This window comes from Arvicanthis niloticus, chromosome 27 (genome assembly GCF_011762505.2).
Source record: "Arvicanthis niloticus isolate mArvNil1 chromosome 27, mArvNil1.pat.X, whole genome shotgun sequence".
NCBI classification, from domain to species: domain Eukaryota; kingdom Metazoa; phylum Chordata; class Mammalia; order Rodentia; family Muridae; genus Arvicanthis; species Arvicanthis niloticus.
This window is the reverse complement of record NC_133435.1, coordinates 3,181,769-3,208,593: the sequence shown is the minus strand read 5'-3', so window position 1 is coordinate 3,208,593 and position 26,825 is coordinate 3,181,769. Positions and strand designations below refer to the sequence as shown.

The 26,825-nt window shown below is 39.6% G+C and overlaps 1 protein-coding gene across 2 annotated transcripts in view; it reads right to left on the bottom strand.

Annotated features, from left to right (window-relative positions):
• Positions 1-26,825, bottom strand: part of Fat3 (FAT atypical cadherin 3) — a 451,748-nt gene that overhangs the window by 140,721 nt on the left and 284,202 nt on the right. For both annotated transcript variants that reach the window (XM_076925995.1, XM_076925996.1), the window contains exon 3: positions 26,360-26,421. In XM_076925995.1, coding sequence (XP_076782110.1) covers positions 26,360-26,421 — 62 coding nt within the window. The remainder of the gene's footprint in view (positions 1-26,359; positions 26,422-26,825) is intronic.

Genomic DNA, 26,825 nt, shown 5'->3' with positions numbered 1-26,825 from the left:
ATAAAAATTTCACCATGGAGCCCACTACTTTAGTCACTAGCTAAAACATTCAATAAGAGAAGAATCTGGAGAGTGTGAAACCCAGCACAGTTATATCAATCAAATTTATATGTTTGATTTTATATGTTTCAGTCAATTGTATATGGTCAGCGTATTGTTAATGTAGCAAAATCATGAAGACAGGAAAATAAAACAAAACCATAATGTCTTTAGTTACTGGGTGGTAGATTCTAAAGTGTTGACTGTGAATTTTAGAGCAGTCTCTAGAGTGTTCATATTAAATGCACACTTAAAATGTTTTCTAAATTAAAATTTTACTTAATTTTTAGAACTAATTTGGTTACCTAATTCTTCTGTCTACCTAGCTTAGTTTTTCACCACTGGAAATTTTTGTTTTCTTATGTGTGTACCAAACAGCTAGAACACCACCAATGTGCTCCTTCCTTCCTTCCTTCCTTCCTTCCTTCCTTCCTTCCTTCCTTCCTTTTTTCCTTCCTTTCTCTCTTTCTTTCACTTCTTTCTTTTTCTAAATTTATTCTTCTCTCAGATATTACTTCATGACCACAGTTTCCCCTCCTTTCTTCCCCACCACTAGCCACTCCATCCATTCCTCCTTAGTTTCTCTGTAGAAAAGAACAGGCCTCCCATGGGTATCAACAAAACACAGCATATCAAACTGCAGTGAGACTAGGTACTTCCCCTCTTATTAAGGCTGGATGGGAAACCCAGCAACATATATGCAGAGGTTCTCGGTCAAACCCACAAATGCTCCCTTGTTGTTGGCTCAGTCTCTGTGAACCCCTATGAATCCTTCTTAGTTGGTTCTGTGGGTTTTCTTGTGGTGTTCTTATAATCCCTCTGGCTCCTACAATCCTTCCTCCATTTTCTGGAGGACTCCCAAAGCTCTGCTTGATGTTTAGCTGTGGGTCTCTGCATCCATTTCCATGGATGAAGTTTCTGGATGAAGCCTCTCTGATGACAATTGATCTAGGCACCAATCTATGAGTGTAGCAGAATATAATTAGGCATCATTTCATTGACTTTTTTCCCAGTTGTGTTTGGTTCTATCCTAGGTGTCTGGGCTATCTCTTTTACTGAAGACTCTGCATTACCGGAGCCATGTTTTGGATGATGGGGGGAGGGTAGGGGAGACTTGAGGGAACGGAGTGACCATTTTATATCCTCCAGCAAACCAAGCCAACAAACAACAGAAAGGAAACCTCAGGAAACCTGTTAATTTTGATTAACAATTAAAATATCACAACCCTTAGGCATTGGGTTGAGTGAAAGCACCAAAGGACCAAAACCAAATCTGGAGTGTGTGACCCCACTTGGAAATTCATCATTCCAAATATGATCAAGCATCTTGGGGTGAGGAGGTCCTCCTGGATTATGCTGTGTGGCCCTAGCTGACCTCCAAGTATACAAGTAAGATAAACAGAGGGTCACACATGGAGAACTTGCAGACAGATTTGAAAAAGGCCTGACATAGCAAAGTTGCTGGAAGCTGCTGGAAGGTAGAATAAAGAAAAATTCTTGCCTAGATTTGACTCAGAAAAAATTAATGTTGAGCTTCTAGTCCTCCAAACTATTTCTTGTTGTCTTAAGACAAGTGCGTTGTCATTCATTAGACAGTGGCCTTAGGAAATAAATTTAAGAGACTAAAACATAAATCAAGCCAAAGCTGGGCTGGGCCATTCATGGAAGCAGCTCAGCTCTTGAGTAAACTTTACAGAGGAAAACATTTCTTACCTCTTAGGTTTTGGACCCTGATTTTTTGGTTTGTTTTATTTTTGGACAAAAATTTTGTTTTATATCTCACACTGGCCTTGAACTATTATTCCTCCTGTCTCAACTTCACATGTGCCTGGATTATTGGAATACCACACCTAATAGTACCCTGATTTTTTAAAATATGTACCAATACCATAATTAAGTCAATATGTGTCATATGTATGTATGTATATACATATACACATACACACACACACACATATATGTGTGTGTGTGTGTGTGTGTGTGTGTGTTGAGACAGGATTCTCTGTGTAGTGTAGCCTTGCCTGTCCTGGATATCTCTCTAAAGACCAGGCTGGACTCCATCTCATAGAGATCCACCTGTGTCTGGTTTCTGAGTTCTACAACTAAAGACCACCTCTGCCTGGTGATCATACATATATTAATCTCTGGTGTTTCTTACCTGTTTTTAAACACATTGTAAAGAATCAGAACTTCTCATAATTACATGTCTTCCAGTGTCAGTGAAACTAAAAATATTGTTTGACCCCAAATCCTGAGTTCAGGAATCCTTAGATTTTTGAAGTGAAGAGGCAGAGGTTTAAAATGTCGGTTTAGAGTCCCATGTCAACTGGAGACCATGTGAGAAATATAGAAAAGAACCTGCAAGAGGTAAACATCTGAGCCCATGTTCTGTCTTCCTGCAGTTGAAGTGTATCACCTGCTCACCTGGAAGGATAGCCAAATGGTCAGCTCTCATCTCCTTGTCCATGGGAGGAGACCGAGTTTTATATTCTGAGGATTATCTGTGGACTGAGTACTGTTCTCCTCTCAGACATTATTTCTTTATCATATCATGATCTGTAGAGTGTTTATCAAACCCTATGTAGCAGTTTACTGAGCCTTCACTTAATCCCTTACTTTCTTTCGTACTCATGGCTCCCAAAAATTCAGGAGCAATGCCTGCTCTGTCACTAGTATGCACCTAGTTCTCCAGCCAGTATATTATGGCATTTGGTGTACGTTTTCAAAAATGAATTTTTATTTATTCAATTTGTTCTCTGAGGGTACCATATATCAGAAGAAAGCCAGTGTGCTTTAAAAAAATCAATATGTTGAAATAAACAATATACAAAATGGCCAGTTTGCCAGAGGCCAATTTGCCAAAAATCAATGTGCTAAATTTACCAAAACATTTCTTTCTTGTAACCGTTTGCATAGCTAATAGAAACTCATATGAGATTCGGCAGTTTGAAGAGGTTTTATAGACCTCAAGGAAGTTGGAGGTACAGATTGTTTTATTTGGTCTTAAAAACAGTATTTTATGGGATGTCCACTTTACTGAGAGAATCAGAGAGTGTCTTAGATTTCTCCTGAGTAGATTTCACAGTGAGATACATTCACTAGTGTCCTGCTTTCCCGAGGAATGCTTGCTGCTTTCCTACCACCCTGCTATTCCCTTTGTAGGTGGAGTCTGTATGCACAGATCTACTCAGCTGCCACATCCCATTTGTCAGAGGTCGCACTTGCCAGGTAGTATCAGATTAGCTTATCATTTGTGATGAGATGATTTTGAACAGCTCAGATCTCTTGATCTGGTTTTGTATGATTTCATGATAATCACTTCAATTCTTTCAACCAGAATGACTTTTCAACCTAAATCTGGTGTTTTCAGCAAGCTCCTTATTTACATAAATGTCATATGTGGAGAGTTTGCCTCAGGCACCATATTTGTCCATTCTACAAGCATCATTTGAAGTACATAGAATTTAGGCATTTTTTTTAAACCAACAATACATATAATGATATTTATAGATGTGCACATACCATAATTCACATTTTAAGATTCATATTTTAATAAATTTTTAATTAAAATGCTAGTATTACTATTGATGTGGTTGGAGCTAAACACTTACATTGCTACCATTGTCCTGGACTCTGGGTAGACAGAAAGTGGATACTTGGGGGCAAACTGCATACTGCACTTTGCTTATATTGTTGGGTGGAATTTTCCTCTATGAGAACCAAATTGAATCTACAGAAGATTTTCAAGGTTCAAAGTATAACTTTCAGAAAAATCCATAGGCAAGGGAGGTCTGTTTTTAAATATAAACTGTTCTTTGTTTCAGTGGAGGCTTTATGAGAGTCATGGCTGTATTTATTAATACATATAAATTAAGTCCCTACTTCTTTCACCAAAATTCAGCCTTTCATTGAGATGTGACTTATAAGCTATGTAGTCTACCCTCTTAAAGCATGAAAATTAAATATGTAAAACAATGTCTTTGGTGCTGACACAGCATAGTGGTAGTGTCTGTTGGGTTAGCATTGGATACTCAGCTGTCTAATTTAAGGAGAGGCTCTTTCTTAGGAACAGTTGACAGTGGATGATAGTTCATGGTTATAATATGGTTATGAACTCATATCTTGTAATTCTGTGCTACCTGTTGTTGGTTTTCCTCATGGTTTGTGTCTTATCCAAGGCTTCCAGTGTAATGACTCCTGCTCTAACAATGGTAAGTAGAGTTTAGGGGGGCTCTTCTCATTCTTGTCTTGATCTCATTGGAAAGCTCTGTTCATCCTCCACGTTTTTCCTACTAGAGAGAAAAGGTCTAGCTGCATATGTGTAGAATCTGAACATTTGTCATCAGTGGTGGATCCTCAACTGTCTAGTGTGGACTGACTACAGTGTGATGTAAGTTCTGGCTTGCACACCTCTGCACAGCTGTGGGCTTCTGTCAAATGGTGCAGTCTTCAAGAGTACACAGGAATCCTTATGCTGAGTCTTTATACAAGGGGTTTGACTCAGACACAATGCTTGGAGGCTTAAAGCACTGACAGGTAACATTATTTAGAGCTCAGTTTGTGGTTTGTAAGATTGCTCTCACCTGCTTTGTGGTTGTTGTTGGTGCTGCTGTTGTCGTTTTGTTTTATCAAATGAAATTTAAACAATTTTGGCCGAACCCCCTGCCACTTCCAGTGAGGTAATTAATTCAAAGTTTAGTAAATATGCAACATTCTGTGCATAATTAATAGTTCCAAGGGCAAAAGCATCCTTTTCACAAAAATAAGATAACTTCAGTAGATTTAGCTGCATTCCAGTGGACTAGAGCATCCAGCTCCTGTTCTCTAGATTTGCCTGCCGATCACCGGGCTCTGTTGCCATGCCCCATGGATTAGATATCAGCACTCTTCTTTGTAAAACTGCTGTCACATTTTTTTTTCTATCAAATAAAATTTAAACCATTTTGGCAGGAAGTTTTACCATTTTCTCCATTTTGCCTGTTCTCCAAGCAATTTTGGATCTGGCTTGGAGACTTGCTTTAGTCAATGAAATATATTCCAAAGAACACAGCTTGTTGTGATCCTGAGCTGTAATGGGCTTTCTAGTTTCTTCCCTCCCTGTACCTGTGAACCCAGACCATTACAGTGTCAAACTAAGCAATAAGAGGTTGTATAGAGGAGAAGTGGGCCGTGACTGCCACAGGACACACTAGATAGCTATCCTGGATCCCATGATCACAATCTGTATGAGTCCCACAGAACTCAAATGAGCCTGTGAAGATACCAACAACTTACCTACTGAGAGCCAGAGAAGATGAATGACTGGCAAGTTAAGTTATCAAAGGTTGTTTCATGATGATGAGTCTCTGATGTAACTGTGTCTCATACTTTACACATTTCAAGAACAGACCCATCTAAATGGAATCCAGCATCACCTGCTGAACAGCATGGTCAGGTCAAACTTCTGGATATTGAAAGATTCCGTAGAAGCCACTGACAAGAAAAACTCTTAGGAGTTTCCTCAGTGAGATGACATGTTCTGAGAGCCACAATGGAAGCATGTTTCAACTGAGGGATTTTTAGAATCATGTTGCCTCCATATGTAAATCACACCATTATTTCTATCCCTTATCAGGACACAGCTTTTACAAATCATCTTTATTGAGATATAACATGCATACCACATATTCACTTACCTAGTCAAAGTATGCAGTTAAAATGTTCCTTATAAATTTACAGACTGTGACAATCATTGGAGTAATCTAATTTTAGAACACTTCATAAACCTGAAAAGTGTACATCTGTTTATTTCCTGCTTTATATATCCCCAGAAGTTAGTGAGCTTAGACTTGCTGTTTCATTTCATGGTAATGTACTTCTTTCACCAGCCTGATTTACTCCTTTGAGACACGTGCAGTGTGTTTTACTCCTGAACTCTAAACTGGAGTCCTACACAGTTGTAGAGAAGCCCCCAAAAGATGAAAACCATTTACATTATAGGAGCTAATTTAGCAGAGTTTAAATCTGAAGCATTGATATAGTTTAATGATATTTCATTTACAGTGCAAAACACTAAGCAAATGTAGTGGCTATTACTATGATTCAAAACTACTGTTGAATGACAGAAAATTATTAATTTACTGAATCTGAAAGTAAGAATGATGGAAGTAGAATAGACAGAGCATTAGGGGTATGCTGAACGTTTCTAAAAATGGTAGAAAATATGTTTATTACTCTTTTGGGCAATGTGAAACACAACACTGTTGAATTACTTTTTTCATCAAATCCATCACAGTTCACCTCCTTAAGCTGTGGCTTTAGACAAAAGCATAGCTCAAATTGTTTGATTTTAAAAAGAGAAAGAAAAAGAGATTCATTATAGAAACTAACCATGTAGCCCAATTGATTGTGCCTTTCTTGTCCCTAAAAAAAAAGTTAACTGGATTATATTTTTAAGCATTTTAAATTATAGGTTAAGCAATCGTATTAGCAGTGGCTTCTTGTTTTAATTTTGGAGTGTCAAACTCTAGGTCTAAGAAGATAATCAATCCTACAGTTGCAAAGATATTAAAGTTCTCTGGGAGATCAATCAGCAATTATTCTACTATAGTTTTCAGGGCCTGAGGGTTAGATATTATATTAAGCAGTGAGGAGATAAAGGTAAAGGAATACCCTCAGCAAAGTATCCTTCAGATCATCTCTGGAGACTGTATGTGTTTCAAATTTTAGACGTTCATAGTCTACAAGTTGTGGACACAACTATCACTCACCAAGCTCCTGTGGAATGGGATAAAACCCAGGGGAGACAGCCAGGTATTATGGCACACACATTTTATGCCAGCTCTTGGGAGACAGAGGCAGGTAGATTTTTGAGATTGCCACCAGTCTGGACTATAGAGGGAGTTCCAGGACAGCCAGGGTTACACAGAGAAGAGAAAACAAAACAAAACAAAGCAAAACAAAACAAAACAAAACAAAAAACCAAACCAAACCAAATCAAACCAAGCCAGATAGAGCAGATCAATCAGAGCAATGTAGCAACATACATTAACCTTTAAATGGCTATGGCAGCTACTAAGGGTTGCATGGCATGCCAGTAGGGAAGCAGACAGCATTGATCATGGCTTTCTCCATGTCTCACGTACCCCTAAGACAGAATTTCCTGGACAGTAAACTTTGATTCAGAATAAGATCCATTATGAATTACTTATATGACACCTACTGCCAAAAATTTTCAAAAAGAGTTACAGAAGAAAAATCCTAAATAAGTATATGTAAAACACATAGAGAATATACTCAGAATGTATACACATACACATGACTACCATGAAGTTAAATGACAGGAACTGGGCTTATTGTGAGGATGATAGGAGAAAATGTATGGCACAGGAAGCTACCAAAGTTCAGCAGCTAACAGTTCATTATGGAGTAATTGGCTAACATTCTCATCTACCATCAGAGGGATTAATGCCCTCCCCCCACTCAGCTCTAAACTCTGAGATGCCTGCAGCACAGATCTGTCCTTAGTAGCATGAGTCAGAAAGCAGACACCATTCAGAGCAGCATTGTCACAAAATATTCTGAGATAGCTGAACAGTATAACAACCACAGTACAAGGATTCAGTAAGACTCGAGAACATGATACTTTTAAAATATTGCCATGGAAAGCTAAAATGTTTCATTCCTTGAATAGAGATCACATATATCCCTGTGATCATACATGACAAAAAGATATTACTCGAAGCATAGAGAAGGACACAAGGCTCACATTTCTCAGGCACCCCTCCAGGATGAACCTGATAGGAGATGGGGGGGTTGTGTTTGAATCACCTGCAATGCAGCTGTCCTTGTAAATGGCTGCCTTGGGACTTTATATAGCAAGACACCCGCAGAAGTTCACTCATTCACAGATATCCCCTGAAAATTTATTATTGGCCAAGCAGAGGTTCACTCATTCACAAATATTTCCTGAAAACTTACTACTTGCCAAGCACTGATCTAGAAGTTGTAGAATCTCGGAAAACAATGTAGACTTCATCTTAGCTGTAACTTGCTTATGGTTTCAAGGATATAAAAAAAATAAACACTAAGTAAACAAAGCAGAAAAATAATCTCAGGTTCTAAGTGCTTGAAGTCCTGCCTGACCAGAATTCCAGACTGATTAGTGAAGTTTTTCTCTTCCAGACCCCTCTCACCTTTTCCTGTGTGCTCCATGTGGACTGCTGAGAACCTGAAGGTAGGAAGTTAAGTCTGGGTCACCCCAAGCTCCACCTAGCTCCAGACAGCCACTTTATAACTCCAAGGCAGTAGCTTTTTTATGATTTCAAAGATATTTATAGACCAGTTTAGGGTTCCTCCCCATTCTCCCCAGAAAGTAGGACACTGTCATATATTCTTGGTGGTCCATTGAACATCAAGAAGAAAAGTTTGAAAGGATTATTCTTGCCCTCTGGAGAGGGAGCACACCAGAAAACATGTCATCATCTCAGGATGAGAAAGAGGGACAGTAAGTATAGAGTAGGCTTTCTTGGGATCTGTGTGATGACCTGATTCCATTGTCACTTCAGAGAAAGCTTAGCAATGTTCACATTAGCAGTGCCATTTTGAACAGAAATTTTTAAATGGAGATCATGGCTGACCACTTTGCTATGATAAAGGCTCCTCTGAACTCCAATAGGTGGAGATGGGGTCCAAACAAGCCATATCTTGTTTACTCTGCTCCTCATCATACTGAAGGCAGAAGCCACACATTCTAGGCTATCAAGGAATAGCTATAGAAATGATCTAATATCAAATTTTAATTAAGAACAATACAATAGCCAAAGTATGGGTCAGGACTAAGAGAGGAAAAGAAGGTTGTCACAAAACACTTTGAAACAAACCTTCCCATGTCATCATCCTCTCATACAGCATCTGTACTTCTCAGACGGTTCAGATTTAGCAGTATTAATGTGAAGTTGCTTGTCACCTGAGTGACAAAGCCATTCTGTGTAATTCTAAGATTCTAATGATGTACTTAACAACCTTTTCTGTGGGAGCATGAGTCATGGTGATCCTCCTGACAGGTCTTCAAGATAAGATAAGATAAGACCATTCCCCTTCTGGGTTGCACTGTACTCATCCACAATGCAATGCTGTTGTTAGCAGGGGAGCTGAAGAATGTGCCCTGCTGGGCGAAAGGGTGTCCTTGATTACAGGGGTTGTTATTCTTTCACAATCATCAAATTGTCTTTCTCCTTTGCATCAATTAAGCAATATTCTTTTTGAACCAGGAACCTAAAATTATACTAGGTTTTAGAGAAAAGGCAAAATTTTTATTATGTGTGCCTTTTTAAACTTTAATTAGCTAACTAGCAGTAGTTTCTTCGTTCCCCTATGCTAGGCACTCTCCTACTCTCTTTGTCTATCCTTCTATATAGCATTTCAAATATCCAATGAGTTGGTTGCAATCATCTCCAGTTACAGCTGAAGATACTGAGTTGTCAAGGAATATGACTTTCTCTCACCCATCCAGTGATATCTGGCAGAATCTTTATTGCAACCATGGTTGGCCCAACCTAAAATCATGAGACTCTTTCCCTACATGCTGCAATAACAATGAGTTCCTCCCTCTATGCAAATATCTTATGGCTCTTCTTCTCAGTAAGAACAAAAGTTCACTATGTCAAAAGGAATAAGTCTTGCCCTTACCCCAAAGAGTCTATAATAGCATGCCTTTGGGACACCTTCTTCAGATAATGCTGGTGAATGGCTGACTCATTGGGTCAAATCACTACAAGCAACTAAGAAGGAAACGGAAAGGCTCGGGCCTTAAGTCAAACACTGGAAGCAAGGCAACTGATCACATACTGGGAGTCAAGAATGTCATGAAAATGAGACAAATGGAAACATATGCAAATTTACAGGAAAATGAATGAAAGATGATCTTTTGCTTTCCCAGCAGATGCTTACCCAGAGTGTGGCTGGTGGGATACTAGAGGATTTCATGTAAAGAGTTACCACTGAAAGGAATTGAACTCATGATGTCTGCACTGGTGACTGGTAGCTTTAGCTCCGACCTCTGGGACAGACCATGACTCTTCCTCTTCTTTTCACAATCTCACTTTGTACCAGAGTTGTGACCATTTGTTTTCCTGTGTCCTTCTTATCTTCTTGGTGTGCTTACCTTGCTGTGGTGGTAATACCCTCACACACAGCTCTTCCTCCATGTAGTACAAAGGCACCTTTTCCCTGGTGATTCTCTTTATCCATGCATTTCAATGCTCTGCCATTCAGCTCAGCCTCCATGGGTGCTGCATTTTCTCATTCGACCTCCTTTTCTAATTCCCACTCCACTTTGACAATCATGTTCCCTGTGTCAACATCTCCCAAGGGTATCACATCCACCACTAGTTATGTCTGTGCCAGAGTCATGAATGTTGTTTTTCTTGATATTGTTCTTTTTCTTATTCAAGGCCCGAAGTTCTCCTCTTTCTTCCTAGGTGAAGTCCTGGACCTCATAACACTGAGAAGTTGCTTCTCACATTTGTATACATAGTTCTGGTCCATATTCTCCCATGGTTAATCAGTGCTATTCTGATATCCCCAACTATTTCAGGACAATCTTGTAGGTAATTACTATGTTTTATAAAGTCGAAAATCTACTTATGTTTGCATTCATGTCTGCCTTTGGTTATTTACTCATTTAGCATAGTCTGTGATAGTAAATCTCCATTGTTAACTTCATTGTATTTACGATGAGTTAGGAGATTAACAAGTATATCTTTGGATGTCTATGAGGACAGTTCTAGAGAGGATGAACCAATGGGTAATACTGGTCCTGAAGATGGATGGCATCATCCCACAGGCTCTGGGCCCAGATAGAATAAGAGGAAAAGTGACCAGCTTCCAGCCAAGGCCTGCTCATTTCTGAATGGAGTCACTCTGTTTCACCTTCCATGGCATGATGTCCTGAAGCTCTGACAGTACAACCAATAAATCCATCCTTTCCTGAATTGTTTTGTCAAGTATTTTGTCAGTGAAGCAAAATCTGAAGCTGGCTCTGTACTCAAATGAATGATAATTCACCTTGATTTGGTAGTAATTTAAATATTCTCCCACAATTGTATTACATTTGTTGATGAGCTTGATTGTTTTAAGGTAATCTAGTTACCCCATGATTTCTAAGTGAGAGTGAGACAAAAAGAAAAGTTAAGTATTTTGTAAAGTTTCCAATCAAAATAGCTTTTTTTTAAAAAATTTTTTAAAAAGGAATTTTTATAGTTAGTTGATACTTCCCCTTATGGCTCATTTATTTTCCAAATAAACAGTTCCACCACAACTCTTTACAGACTTCAAAAGGACAGTGCTCAACTTTATATGAAAAAAAAACCCAATAAACAAAAAACCCAGGATAGCTAAAATAATCCTGAACAATTAAAGAACATCCAGAGATGTTCTACTACAGAGCTCTAATAATAAAAGTCACATGGCATTGTCATAAAAACAGACAAGTTGATCAATTGAATTGAATCAGACCTAAATCTACACACCCATGGACACCTGATCTTTGATAAAGAAGCCAGAAATACACAATGGAAAAAAGAAAGCATCTTCAACAAATGGTGCTGATCTAAGTGGATGTGAGCATGTAGAAGACTGCAAGTAGATTCTTTTCTATCACCCTACACAAAACTCAAGTCCAAGTTGATCAAAGACTTCAATATAAAACCAGATCAGCTGAACCTATTAGGATTATAACATATTTATGACCATGGCAACTCCTACAAAAAAACCCATTTAATTGGGGTTGGCATGCAGTTTTGAGGTTTAATCCATTATTCTTATGGCAGGAAGCATGGTGGCATGCAGGCGGACATGGCTAGAGAGATAGCATAAGATTTCGACATTTAGATCTGTAAGCACCAGTAAGAGAACTGCTATCCCCTAGGCTTTGGCTGAACTTCAAAGACCTAAAAGCCCACACAAAGTAAAAAATTTCCTCCAACAATGCATCATCTACTCTAATAAGACCACACCTCCTAATAGTACCATTCTCTAGTGACCAAACGTTCAAATGTGTGAGTGGATGCGGAGCATTCGTATTCAAGCCACCACAGTGGGAAATCGTGTAGAATACTCTGGCACAGGACACAACATTCTGAACAGAAATAACACCAGTAGCCACTAAGAGCAACAATCAAGAAATGGGACCACATGAAACTGAAAGGCTCCCATAAGGTAAAGAACACCATCAATAAGACAAAATGGCAGCCTACAAAATGGGAAGAAAGTTCTCACCAACTCCACCTCTGACAGAGGGCTAATATCCAACATACATAAAGAACTCAAGTAACAAAACATCAACAAACCAAATAATGCAATTTAAAAACATGGAACATCAGGTCTAAACAGAGAGTTCTCAAAAGAGGAATCAGAAATGACTAAGAAACAAAGAAATGTTCAATATCCTTATCCATCAGGGAAATACAAATGAAAACTCCTTTGAGATTCTATCTAAGACCTGTAAGAATGACTAAGATCAAGATCCAGTGACAGCTCATGATGATGAGGATGTGAAGAAATGAGAGCACTCCCTCACTGTTAGTGTGACTGTAAACTTTTACAGCCACTATGGAAATCAATCAGGAAGTTTCCTCAGAAAACTTGGTATTGATCAATCTCAAGACCCAGGCATAGCAGTCTTAGGCATATTCCTAAAAGATACTCCATTCTGCCACAAGGACACTTGCTCAGTTATAGTAATAGCAGCTTTATTCATAATAACCAGAAACTGGAAACAACCTAGATGTCCCTCAACTGAAAAATAGATAAAGAAAATTTATACAGTTATTACTCAGCTGTTAAAATAAGGTGACATCATGACATTTTCAGGCAAATGGATAGAACTAGAAAAATCATCCTGAGTGAGGTAACCCAGACCCAGAAAGACAAACATGGTATGTACTCACTTATAAGTGGACATTAGCTATAAAGTAAAGAGTAACTGTGCTACAATCCACAGACCCAGAAGGCTAATTAAGAAGGAAGGCTAGCACAGGGGGTGGGGAGAAGGAGGAGGCTCATGGATCCTCCTGGGGAGAAGAATTAAAATAGTTTTATGGGGATCTGGGGGCAGGTGAGAATGGGAAAAGAAGGAGTCAGACAGTGGGTGAGAGTGACTGAGAGAGAGACAACTGGAATAGGGGGACTTTTGGAGCTATGTACAAACACAGTGCAGTTTAAACTTCTAGAATCTTATGTGAGTGACCCTAGTGAAGTCTTTGAGTAATTGGGCAGAAGGAGCCCAAACTGACCATCTTATAATGAGTTAAGGCTCCCATCCATGGAACTGGGACATTAACTCAGCCACAAAATCTTCATCCTACAATCTATTTGGCCTGTAAGGTGTGCTGGCGTAAGGGTGGTGCAGAACTTGTGGGAGTGGCCAACTAACAACTGGTGCAACTTGAGGCCCAAGCCATGAGAGGGAGCTCATGCCTGACACTGCCTGGATGGCTGGGAACCAGAAACAGGGCAGCCCAGAGAGCCAGGATAGAACCAAACATGACTGGGAAAAATGTCAATAGAAATGATTCCCAATGACATTCAGCTGTACTCAGACCAGTGCCTGTTCCAACTGTCATCAGAGTCATTATCCAACAGTCGATGGGAGCAAATCAGAGATAAACACTAGGTAGAGCTTGGGGAATCCCTCAAAATATGAAGAGGAAAGGGAGTAAGAGCCAGAGGGTTCAAGGACATCAGGAGAACACAGCCTTCAGAATCAACTAAGAAGGATTCACTGGGGCTCACAGAGACAGAAGTGACAAACATAGACCTATATGGGTCTGACCTAGGAACTCTGCATAAACATTATGGCTGTGTAGCTTGGTTTTCTTATGGGATTTCCAATAATGGGAGTAGGGGTGTCTCTGCCTCTTTGCTTGTGCTTGAAACCCTTTTAATCCCACTGAGTTGCCTTATCCAGCTTTGACACGAGGGTTTGTGCCTAGTCTTACTGTAACATGTTATGCCATGTTCAGTTGATATCCCTGGGAGGCCTTTCTGTTTCTGAGGGTAAATGGAGAGGATCTGGGGGATAGGGAAGGAGGTAAGGATTTTGAGAGTTGGAGGGGGGGGGAATAGGTTCAGGATGTAATGTATAAGAGAAGAATAAAAATATTAAAAGAAGAAAAACCAAAATAATCAACAGGTGTTATTATTGTTAGTTAATACTTCCCTTAATGAATCATTTATTCTTCAAATAAACAGGTCTGCAGTGCCCATTAGATGTCTGAAATTGTGTCAGTAGTAAAACCACAATTGATATAAAAATGATCTTTGAGACTGAGAGTGTGGGTCAGTGACAGAATTCCTGCCCAGCCTGTAGATAACCCTGGGTTCCATTTTCAGCACCATAAAAACAAAGGAGAAAAAAAACCACAGTTGTCTTTACCAGTTTCTCTTTAGCCAAGAGGAACCTTGACTTCATGGGGGAAAATATTTGAAACCTAAAAGATATCCCTAAGTCTAGTCATGGCTAAGTCAGGCTAAAGAACATTGAGGTAGGTTGGCTATGTGGCTTGTTTCTGCCTTTTGATTGATTCATTTTCTTCTTGTTTCAACTTCTGCCAGGGATCACAGTATAACTGAGGGTGATTAGAATGTTTTAAGTATTATAGATGTACTCAAATTCTCTGTACTTTTCCTGTTTTTGTATGTTGGTGTTGGGAAATAATGATGTAGATGTCTTAGAGGAGGGACGTTGTGAAAGCCAGTCAGCTAAGCTTCTGTATTTTAATGTGGGAAGAAAAGTTTCTCTGATTTTTTTTTTTTTTTTAATGAATTCTTAGACCATTTTGTGGCTTTGCTCCAAAAATGTCCTGCTGGAGTAGAGGATTACCTTACATGGGTCATTACACTTCCAAAGCTCGAAGAGGGCATTAAATTAAAATTCCCTGCACCTAGTAGGCAGAACATCATGACACTCAAAAGCTGTGAAAGTGCTAAATGAATTCTGAGCAGTAACATTATCAGCACTACATATTTATTGTGTTCAATGGGCTGCTAGGCACAGTCAGACAGATTATGCAAGCAGCCTCCACAAAAGAGCAACAGCCACCATCTCATATGAACTCACCCTTTCATTGACTTTAGGAATAGACACTATAATTTGACTTGTTAGAAACAGTCTCCTTTCAAAAGTACCTCACAGTTCTCGATGCCTTTGTTTGATTTGAAAGTGGCCGCTTCTCTGCAGTTTACCATCTCTGAATGTGGCCAAGTCTCCCAATTTCCAAATTACCATAAGAATGCTGAAGGCATTGAACTGAAGAACTCTATCCCTTTGCAACTGAAAATTACAGATAAAACTTTCTGAGAAATAGGAAACATATTAGTTGTAAAACAGAAATTACACTATTATATTTTTTGTTTAGGTAGGAAAACATGCATTTTTCAAAATTAATAGCACCGAAGTTTCAAGCAGCATACATTTTTCAAATGGCCCAAGTACAAAGAGAGAAGGTGAACTAAGATGGGCTTAAGGCGTGTACAGGAGAATCAATACACCCATGGGGACCCATAAAGAGCAACTTTACATATACAAGGATAACTCAGTTTAAGAAGCCTGACTTTCTTTATGCAAATGACAACCTATCAGGGTTAAGAAAAAAAAAATTAAGCACTTAAGAGAAAATGGGTTATAAACTGTCATCGTTGAATTTCGTGTTCTGACAGCTTTGAAAGTGACTACAATGTAATTTCCCAAGTTGGTAGCCACAATAATAGAACATCTGGATGTGACTGAAATGTGTGGCAATTAAAAAGAGAACAAGAAAGGCAGTGGGACAATGCTTCTCCCTCTGCTCATAACTTGTGGTTTTGAACTTATAACCCACCCTCCCTGTGAGTTCATCTTGAATCTTATCTCTTATCTCTAGCAGCTATACACTCTGTTGTTTTGCTTCTTTAATGTGCCACATCAGGCCTTTAGTCCACATACCTGCAAAATGAGCTAAACACTTACATGTAATGTCAGATGTAAATTGGTCAGAGTGCTGTTTTCTACTTCATCTCATTCCCAGAGCTATGAATTCTGTCCTACTGGGGTCAAATAAATTCATGGTGGGTGATGTAATAATACGAAATAAGGGGTCTCAGCTCATTTTTCTCCTCAGTTGGCTTCTACGTAGATGTGGTTTCTTCTTGTGTTTCCGAAGTGGATGTATCTACAGTTTCCTATTCACATCTCTGGAAATGTTCAGCACAGTCCCAGAATCTAGATCTCTCCTAGATAAATCTAGCTGTAAAGTTGAGCTGCAACTCAGTCCTGGGCATATACCCAAAAGATGCTCCAGCACATCACAAGCACAGTTGCTCCACTATGTTGGTAGCAACTTTACTCATAATAGCAGGAACCTGGAAACCACCCAGATGCCCCTCAACTGAAGAATGGATAAAAGAAAATAGTTCCTTTACACAGTGGAATACTATTCAGCTACTAAAAACAAAGACATCATGAAATTAGCAGGGAAATGGATGGAAATAGAAAATATCAACCTTAGTGAGGTAATCCAGACCCTAAAGGACACATGTGGTATTTACTCACTTATAAGTGGATGTTATCAATAAAGTACAGTATAAACATACCACACTCCATAGACCCAAAAAAGCTAAATAATGAGGACCCAATGCAGGATGCTTGAGTCTTCCTCAGAATGGACATGAAATAGTCATTTTTCTCAGCTTACAAACATGAAATAGTAGAGGAAGAATGCTTTTCAGCTCAGTGAAGCTAATACTTAAGATGCCAGCAGGTTTAAACACACAGGCAGGAAGGAAGCAAAACCAGTCTTAAAGGATCCTGCAATCGTTAGTCTCAACAGACCTATCCATAAATTATATATTTACTTGCATCTTAACCCCCAAACAGGGCATTTCATAGGAGTATAGTATTTTCCCTGTTATTCCTCTCCCAAAACAACACCTTACGGCTGTGTGAAAGTGAGTTTAACTGAGGGCACCAGGTTTTCAGAGTCCCTGGGTAGCTTAGCCTCCATGGAAACAGATGACAATGAGTCAGTGGCTGCTTCTCTCTCTGTTACATCCATAAGTGTCATCTGGCTGGATTTTGCTTTGCTTTTTTAAAATAAAGATTTCTTAATTTTATTTTGTTTATCACTGTTTGGTTGCATTATGTATGTGAACTGCATGTGTGCCTGGTGTCCTTGGAGGCCAGAAAAGGGTGTTATAATCCTTGGGACTGGAGTGACACACAGTTGTCAGCTGCAATGTTGATGCTGGGCACTGAACTTGGGTATTTTGCAAGAGCAGCAGGTGCTCTTAACAACTGATCCAGGTTTGGCTGCTAGGATTTTGCCTTCCAACCCAGGATGGCATGCATGCTCTCTTAATGACACACCAAGCTTCAGCCACAGTAGTGCTTTGTCTCCACTGATACCACAAAGTGTCACTGTTAGAGAGGGCAGGCAACAATGTTAGACATGAACGTTGCTCACATGACCATATTTGGTAAATGTTTACCTTGGTCTTATTTGAGATTTAAATGTCCCCATCACCTAGACTAGCTGTTTCTAAGTGTTGTTTAATGGTGAGATATAATGGTAATATAGGATTTATTGATACCTTTGACAAAAAATGGCTGCAGCGTGGCTAAGGTGAGCATGTGCTGTGGTCATGAGAAGGTCAGTCTACACCGAAAGTGAGAGGAATAACTGATGGTTTGGGTAATGAGTTGCTGAGGCATCTAGGGTTGCACGCCTAGACCAGTGGGGACCCTCTGCTCCTGTTTCTGTGCAGCCTAATCAAGCCATCTGCTAAGTGACATTGGTTGATTCAACAGTCTGTCTTTGAATTGATCTATGGCCAGCAGATAAGTCAACGGCCTCCAAATGGGCTCTATACTGACGGTATGCAAATGTAGGTAGAGGGCTGAGAAGGAAGGCTAGGAAGAATCCGTGGAGTTCTCTGATGAGTGGTTTCCTTCTTAAGGTCATTACGAAGTCTATTATACAGTACTATTTAATGAGATCCTATTGGGGAGCATAAATGTATCAATATATAAATGGATTCAATAAACAAAATTGTTTTTAAAAGAATATGTACGATATTGTAATGTATTTGGCGGCTTTTAAAGATTTATAGATATGTGGATGTCTGTATGTGTAGATGTATACATGTATGAAGGTACTTATAGAGGCCAGAAGAATATGTTGGAGCCCTGGAGCTGGAGTTGTGAGGTGAGTGCTGGAAACAGCTCTGGTCCTCTGCAAGATCTGCAAATAGATTAAGCACTTGGGAAGTCTAGACTGATTCTATGACAGACTTCAAATTGGCAGTTCGGGAGATGAGGCCTAAATCTGTCTTTCCAAGAACTGGGAAAGTCCAGGCAAATCCAGGCCTCAGAACGTACCCCACTACCTGGTTTGAGGCGAGGACAATGGGTCAGCATCAGTTTTCAGACTTCGTCAGCAACAGTTTTGAGACTTCCCCATCAACAGTTTCCAGTCCCTATACCCTGGCAATGGTTCTGGAATGTTCCTAGAGATGGAGCAAGATAAAGGTCACCTAGCCCCAGAATTCCTTTAATGTGCTTTAAATCTGGCCTGGGAGCTCACTTGCTTGTCTCTCTATCTTGGTAATGGAAGACCCCAGCACACTGGACTCCTGCAGGATAAAACACTCTTTGTGTTTACATACTATTTGACTCTGGAGTATCATTCTTGGGTGAATCATGGACTATACACACAAAGTCCTCTCTCTAGTCATATTTGACAGCTTTTACACAAGATTATATGTAATAAATATGTATATGCAGGTAAATGCAAAAATATTCTGAAAAATCACATAAAATAGAAAAGGTGGTTATTAGTGGTTGGGAAAATTATGGATGCTATTAAATTTTCCTTATTAAAATTTTCCTAGCTGTTTATGTCCTTTTGAGTGTCCCTCTCTCTCCCCTTTTCTCCTCCCTATAATGAATATTTGTTTTGCACTCTATATTTTTGTAGATCATAGTTGTATGTTTGAAACTATTTCATAATTGATAATAACTATACTCCTTAAAATCTCAGTCTTCTAAAATTCTAAAGGAGTTTTAGAGTAATTTAGTATTTTTCTCCCTTACACACGTGCTTGTTATGTATATGTGTGTCTTTATGTATGTTTGCGTGGGTGGGCATGTAGTATGTGTGTGTGTCTCTCTGTGTGTATAGATACATATATGTACATGTATAAGTGTGTGTATATATGTGTGTTTGTGTGTATATATATGTATACAAGTATATGCATATATGTACATATGTATGTGGACATATGTGAATGTATATATGTGTATATAACTGCATCTATATATTTATGTGTGAATATATATAAAATGTGCATTTGTATTTATTGTGTTCATGTATTTGTGTATATATATACATATGTGTATATATTTCTATATGTCTGTGTATATACATGTTATGTATTTGTCTATGTGTATATATGTATGTGTGCATATGCATTTGTGTGCATGTGTGCATACATATATGTATGTATATGTATATGTCTGTGTATATACATATGATTGTGTATATGTATGTGTGCATGTGGCTACATATATTACATATATGCATGTATGTCTCTATCTCTGTGTGTTTGTGTGTGGATGCATACGCTTTGAAAGCATCAGAAATTGAGTTTACTAATATGCTAATGTCTTTGTGTTCTGACAGGAACTTTTTAATAATTTGCCCCTGGAAGCATTGCTGAAGATGGCCAGATGGTTTTGCACATGTATCGAAGTGTAGATCATGGATTTTTTATGGCCTTGGGCAGTGAGGTCTGTGATTCTTTTCATGCAGAGGTGGCACCCACATGTTCTGGCTATGGCTGATAGAAATATAACATCATTCTCTGTTTTATAAATGTTGAATTAATAAAAACCCTTATCATGTTCTCTTGTCAAAACAAACAAAAGCGTCTCCAATTCCTTCACATCATGAGAGCCTGTCTGCTGTTGGCTTGGCTCTCTGCCCAATAAGGCCAGAGTCAAGCTTTGAATTACAATGGCTGTCCTGCCTTCTCTTTCATCTCCTCAGAGGCTTTGGGTGAGGGTCCTGAGGCTTAGAAAAGGTCAGTGGGTTACACCTCTGATTGAACAATTCCAAACTTATAAAGCCTATGATTAACATTTTTTAAAAAAAAATGTATAAATGCAAAAAGGAAAAGGGGGCATAGGATAGGGGTTTCCTAAGGGGGGTGGGGGGGAATGGGGATAGGGGATGCCATCTGAAGTGTAAATAAAATATCTAATTAAAAAAAGACTGAAATATACAACCTGAAACTATAAAAAAGAAAAAGAAAAAGAAAAAAGAAAAGAAAAGTGACACTTTGCCTAAAAGATTCTTCCCCACGGGGAGATGACATAAAAAGTATCATGTCTCTCTACAGTGGAAAAGACTTTCTAGATTGGTCAGACTCCTCTGCAGACTCTGGCTGCTTGGTCTGGAGAGATTTATACTTTATAAACATATATTGATATTTTTATGTTTTACTTGAGAGTAGTCACTTGGAAGTGTATACCATCTCAATAGTGTCATGGGAAAGTCCACATTAACACAGAGCTAGCTCCATGCCCATTCTTTATGCATCAGCATCTTTGAAAGTGCTCAGTGGCACACCAGGAATTACAGTGGTACCTCATGAAAATCTAAGATCTTCCTTCTGAATTAGATATTTATCACCTCCAGTGGATGATGAATTGCAAGCAGGGGAGTGTGATTTAGGAACTGCTCTTCGGCTTTGAACACGGGCTCTGGTTCTATCAGTACTAGCTTCTGTGCAGAGTGAGGTGGCAGAAACAAAATCCTTCACAGCATAAGAAATGTGGCTAACACAGGACATTAGGGAGACAGCCTCTAAGGACATTCCTCTAAGGATTAAGTTATGGAAATAGAAGGTTGAAGTGATCTTGTATCTGTTTTTCTCCACAAATTATCATCCTTTCACAAGCAGATGCTTACCAAAGTAGGGAAGTCCCCAGGAGACACACACACTGGCAAATGGATTTGCACTGGCAGCAAGAGGAGGTAGTTTAAGAACTTACTGAAGTACAGCACATTTCTCTTATTGTGAGGGAGAGAGTAATCAGAATGCATCATATACCTGAATAAAATTGTCTAAGAATAAATTTAATTAATAAGAAAGTGAAGAGACTTCAAAGCATGAAGAAAATCATAGCCACATAAAATGTATCCTATAGAAGATGATGGATGAGTTTGTGAAAAAGACAAATGCTAAATAATGCACATGCCTATAGTCTCATATACATCTCTGATACAATTTTATATTTATGGCAATTTTAGTACATAAAGTCTTACCACATTCTCTTAACTACTTCAAGTTATACACATATTCAGCATAATTTCTTATTGGCTGTCTTTACACTGGTTATTGGTTCCTGTTGTATTTTTTGATTTGTAAATAAAATACTTTCTGTTCACTTTGGGAGATTTTAATCAGCACATCTAGCTCCAAACAGAGCATCATTTCAAAATGAAAGAAACAGCAGAATCTAGACACTGACAATTAAGCTAGAACTTTAGAATATTTCTCTCTTTCTCTTCCCACCCCCCCCTCTCTCTCTCTCTCTCTCTCTCTCACACACACACACACACACACACACACACACACACACACACACAATTAATCAAACCAATATCACAGAGTCAACTGCTGGAGCAGTTACAAAAAATAAATAAACAAAAGGTAACTGACGGTGTTTTCTGAAGACAAGGGAGAAAAAAGGAGATGGGAAAGGGAGGGGCTAGCAGTGTTTTGGAGGCTTTGTGGGTCCCTGGCTCTCTGCACCTTGTGAATAAAAGGCAGCTGCTATTACTTTTATTTTACAGATACTCGAACTTATTGCTGGAGATAATTTAACTTGGCAATCCTTGTGCAAATGAAAGGAAGCAGAGCACTCTTGTCCTGTATCTCTGAGCTCACACTCTCCCGAGTGCTGAGAGTGTCCTCAACACTGTGTCTTTTAGAGTGACACCAATGACATCACACACACTGCATTCAGAGTTTCCAAGTGTAAAACACAGAGGCAAGAAAGCCAGTCTGTCCTGACCACACCCCCATTGTTCACAGACACATATTCTCTGACATCCACATCCTGAGCGCCTTTCGGTTGTCATTTCAGCTGCTCTTCACACCACGTGAGAGTCAGGAAATGTTCCTCCTCTTCACGGGGGAGGAACATGGCATCTAGAGAACATGCCATGCAGTGAATGGCATCCAGGACTGCACTTGAGCTCTGAGAGTCTATTGAACGGCAGCCTTCTCCGCAGGGCTTTGATTCAATACTACAAGAAATGGAGTTTCATGCCCTTGGGGTGCTTCAGCATCTGATAGGTGAGAAGCCAGTCTCCATCATTGCTTCTACTACCAGAAAGAGCTAGTGCTTTTATTGCTTATTTCACAGCTGACTTCTCTGGAAATGGAGTAATGCAGACCAAAGTTAATGCTACCAAGCCAGGGTGCTTATTCACTAATTAATGTGTTTTTTCCAACACTATATCTCTGTGTTGGAACTGGCCTCTGGCACCACAGCCGCAACTGCCTGTCAAGGGTTGAATAAAGTTTGAGTATGTGAGCTACAAATCTATTTTTGCATTTACGGAGGTGAGAGGAGTTCAGAGGAATATTTTCACATAAGTGACTTCCAAGGTAGGTGAGAATTAACACTCAGAAATCATGGAGGAAGCAGGCGCTGCACATGAAAGTCTGTCTGCAGTTTTCTGATGCTCTTACTGTGTTGGCAAGTTCTCTGGATTCTGATAACAACCAACTTTTGATATCTACAGGCTGTTCGTTTGATGAGGCAGTCTTGCGATGTAGGCTAGACTAGTGAGAACTGCGGTTCATCTGCCTCCTGAATAATGGGGTCACAGGTGTGAGCCAGAACAGTATGACAACCACAGGTCAATGTGACTTCTCTACAGAATCACAAGCTCATGTGTCCTACACACAATAAAAATAAGTATTTTTTTAACCAAGGTATAACTGAAGTACATCCTATCATGGAGACAGCAACCAACATCTAAATACTTATATCCTCTGGGTTTCTTTACAGGATGTATGTGCTCTGTTGACTTCTAAACTGACTCCTTCGAGGAGAGTCAACTTCATTTTATTGGAAAGAAAAGTTATAAAACAGACCTAGAGGTTCCTATGAGCATAAAAGTATCACAGTGTTACTTGGGCAATTAAACTCTTAAGAGATTAAGTTTTACACTCAGGACTCTCCAGACAGATCAGCAGTTATGAAAATGTGTGTAATAGAGAATTCTAGTCTGTACTACCAATTATTATTATTTTTTGCAGGACTAACCCAAAACAAGAGCAATTAAAATATAAATGGGTGTTATTCAAACTCCCCTGTCATGTTACGTAAAATAAAAACACAATGGCTGTAAAATATACAGTTTAAAGGTTGAAAGTAAGAGAAAAAAACAGGAAGAGGAAAGGAGGGGAAGAGGGGGATGAAGAAGTGAAAATAGATAGAAAAAGGGGAGAAACAGGGAGGGGAGGGGAGAGAGAGAGAGACGGAGAGAGAGAGAGAGAGACAGAGACAGAGAGAGACAAAGATTCAGCTTTTGAGTCCCAGAAGACTTTTGAGGACAGTAGGTTTTGGAACTGGGAAGGCAATGAGGTGTACCCTGTGGAATGCTGATTTGATTCAAATGACCCAGAGCCCTGAAATTCCCAACTGCCTGTCTCTGTATCTCTGATGGGATCTGGAATAGATAGTCCCCTTCCTGTGTTCTCACCCTCCTCCAGACCACACTGCTGGATCTGAGTCTCACTAGAAGCTTCCTATATTCTCCCACTGTCCCCACTACCCTACTCTAGCTTGACTCTGCAATCATCAGCCTGTCAAAGGCTAATGGCTTTCTGTCACACTCAGGGAAAACCATGGGATCCTAACTGCGAGGATCTGTTTGCTTTTCACTTTGAATTCCCACCCCCTCACCTTCTGCCCCTGTTCCATGTTGACACTCTTCTGTACTTTCTCTTTCTTGGACAGAGTTTCAGGCTCAAGTCACCAAATGTCACCTTTTTGAACAGAGCTTCCCCAATCCTCTCTTGCATTCCCTTGCTGCCTTTTTAGTGGCTTCTTTCTTTGACCATCTCATGGCTATCATTCCTGCCCTCAGTCTGTGAAGAGATTGGTTAATGCCTAATCACAGGCAGAAGCTCAGCGGCAGGTGGAGTTGCCTAAGATTGCTGTTTCTCTCAGAGAATAGACATAAACTTAACTACATCTGAGGGTTCTGTCCTTAGATCACCACATGATACTAGCTCAGACCTCAATAACTGCTTTGACTTTCCTCAACCCTACTCTGTGTCAGTGGCTGGACTGAAGATCTCACATAAATTGTAATAGTGTAACAACTCTGTGACATTAGATTCTATGATGCTTTACCTCCTTTTTATTTGACATCATTTGACCAATTAGGCTCTGGACCCCAAGTTATGCCACTTTAAAGCATCAGTGTGTTGCTCAATACTTAGCTGAGTTTCTGAAGAATCTGAAAACATCAGGGATTTGCATGGGGAGCAAAGTCTTCCAACCCCCAAACAACCTTGGATTCCTTCTCCGTTACACAACTTTATTCCTGCTCTGTGTCACCCCTCCCAGGATACCAAGCACTCCACTTAATGAGATAGTATTTTTCTTTCTTCCTTTTCAGAGCTAACAGGTTTAGCTACCTCATAACAGAGCTTCTCCGGGGCTTTTGGGCTCTCTCTGGAAAGAACACACACACACACACACACACACACACACACACGCACGCACGCACGCACGCACGCACACCACCACCACCACCACCACCACCAACATCAACAACAACAACAACTCAGACATCATTGACCTGAATCACTTGAAGTATCAGTCCATTAATAGGATTTTGAAAAAAGTATTACAATTATTTGTCAGCCTGTAGTCTTTATCTTTATGGGATAAAGGTAGTGCTTTGGTCAGATTACCTCTGGGTTATGCTACAATGAAAACACTCTGTTATGCAGGGGACTTGAAGTTCTGAAAATCATTTTGCTATAGAACACAAAGTTTAATTCTAACAGTGTCCCTGTGAGGTATATATACCATTCATGCTCTGCCATACTTCGGGGCAAGGAAATGGGAGTCTAAGGTGATTATTTTATATAGCATGATGGAATGCTTCAAGCTACACAGGTTACTTCGGTGCCCTGTGTTTCTTAAATAGAGCCTTCATGGTGAACAAATAAATAAAGGAGTACTCCAGAGAGATTCCTGTATAAGATTTGAGAGTTGTGTTTGTGCATACATATATATATGTGTATAGTTGTGTAGGTTTTTAGGGATATGTAGGTGTGTGTGTGTAAAGTGTGCAAATGTGTCCAGACATATAGGTGTGTGTATAAGTTTATAGGTATGTGGTTGTATGTATGTATGTATGTATATACATACATATACATATATGTCTAGGCAGGTAGTTGAGTATGAGTGTATATGTGCAGATGTGGTATATGTGTCCAAGTCTTGGGGATAAATGGAACATTGTAAAATCATGTGTACATTATCAGCTCTGAACAACGCCCTCAGATTTGGCCATCATCTGCCATTCTATACCACACTATCACACTTAAATCATACTGTAGCACTCCTTCAAGCTCCCCAGCAAATAGTGTGGAAATGTATAGAAAGAAAGAAAGAAGATACACAGACCTAGCTTTCGTCTCTGTTCTTATCTGTTGCCTTATACGATTTTTGATCTCTCTTTCAGAAGCAATGCTCTTAGAGTTTCCACTGTGGATGCTGCTCCTGTCTTAATGAATTATGGCTATGGATTGTAGAGTTTCAGCAGTCATCTTTGGCTGTGAATCAAGACGCACCTCTCATCCTCAGATATCTCAGATATCTCTCCAGGAAGAACAGGGTCCTCTCAAAGGACCTCATTCTAACTGCAATGAGGCTGCTTCTTCCCTGCATGCGTCTGGAGCTGAGGCCCACAGTGCTCTGCTCCAAAATGTTCTCTGATTATTGATAGGAGTCTGAAGTCCAGGCAGAGACATGCAGGCACCTGCCTGTCCTCAACAGAGGCTAAGTGCTCTCTTTGAGTCCTGCTTGGCTCACAGAGAACTGCACTGGAAACCTTCAAACTCAGAATCGATCAGGCCAGAAGGAGCACCTGCCTTGGAAACCCACTGCTTAGACATGTGTTAAGGTTCTTCCTCAGTGATGAGGGTGGGGGATGGGTTAGCGAAAGTCAATTTTAATGAGTGCCGCTTCTTTCTGTGCACTTACCTCCAGAAAATGTTCCGCCTGCTGCTCTCGATCCAATTTCCTTGAAGTCGTGGTAATCAGACCTGTGTAGAAATGAGAATATTTGACTTTTAAATATCTGGGGCAAGTAGCTCATTGAATATGGCCAAAAATAAAATACAGTCTAGTTAAAGGGAAAGCTAAAAATTGATAGAGAATGGCAGCCCTCCAATTCCCAGGGATGCTTAGACCTATTCTTAAAGCAAGGTCAAATGTGCTAAGGAACTGTGGGAAACTCAGAAGAACCATTGCTGTCTGGGAAGAATGCAAAAATTCCCTAAGAAACATTGGTTTTCTAACAAAGGAACAGCCCAAAGATTCATTTGCCCAGAATTGCAGCTCTTCCTTAGGATCCAGTTTAAAGGTTCTTAAGTTATTAATAGGTGGTTGTCACTGATTAGATTCTTGCTATGAGATAACACTTTCTCATTTAATTTTATATACTTAT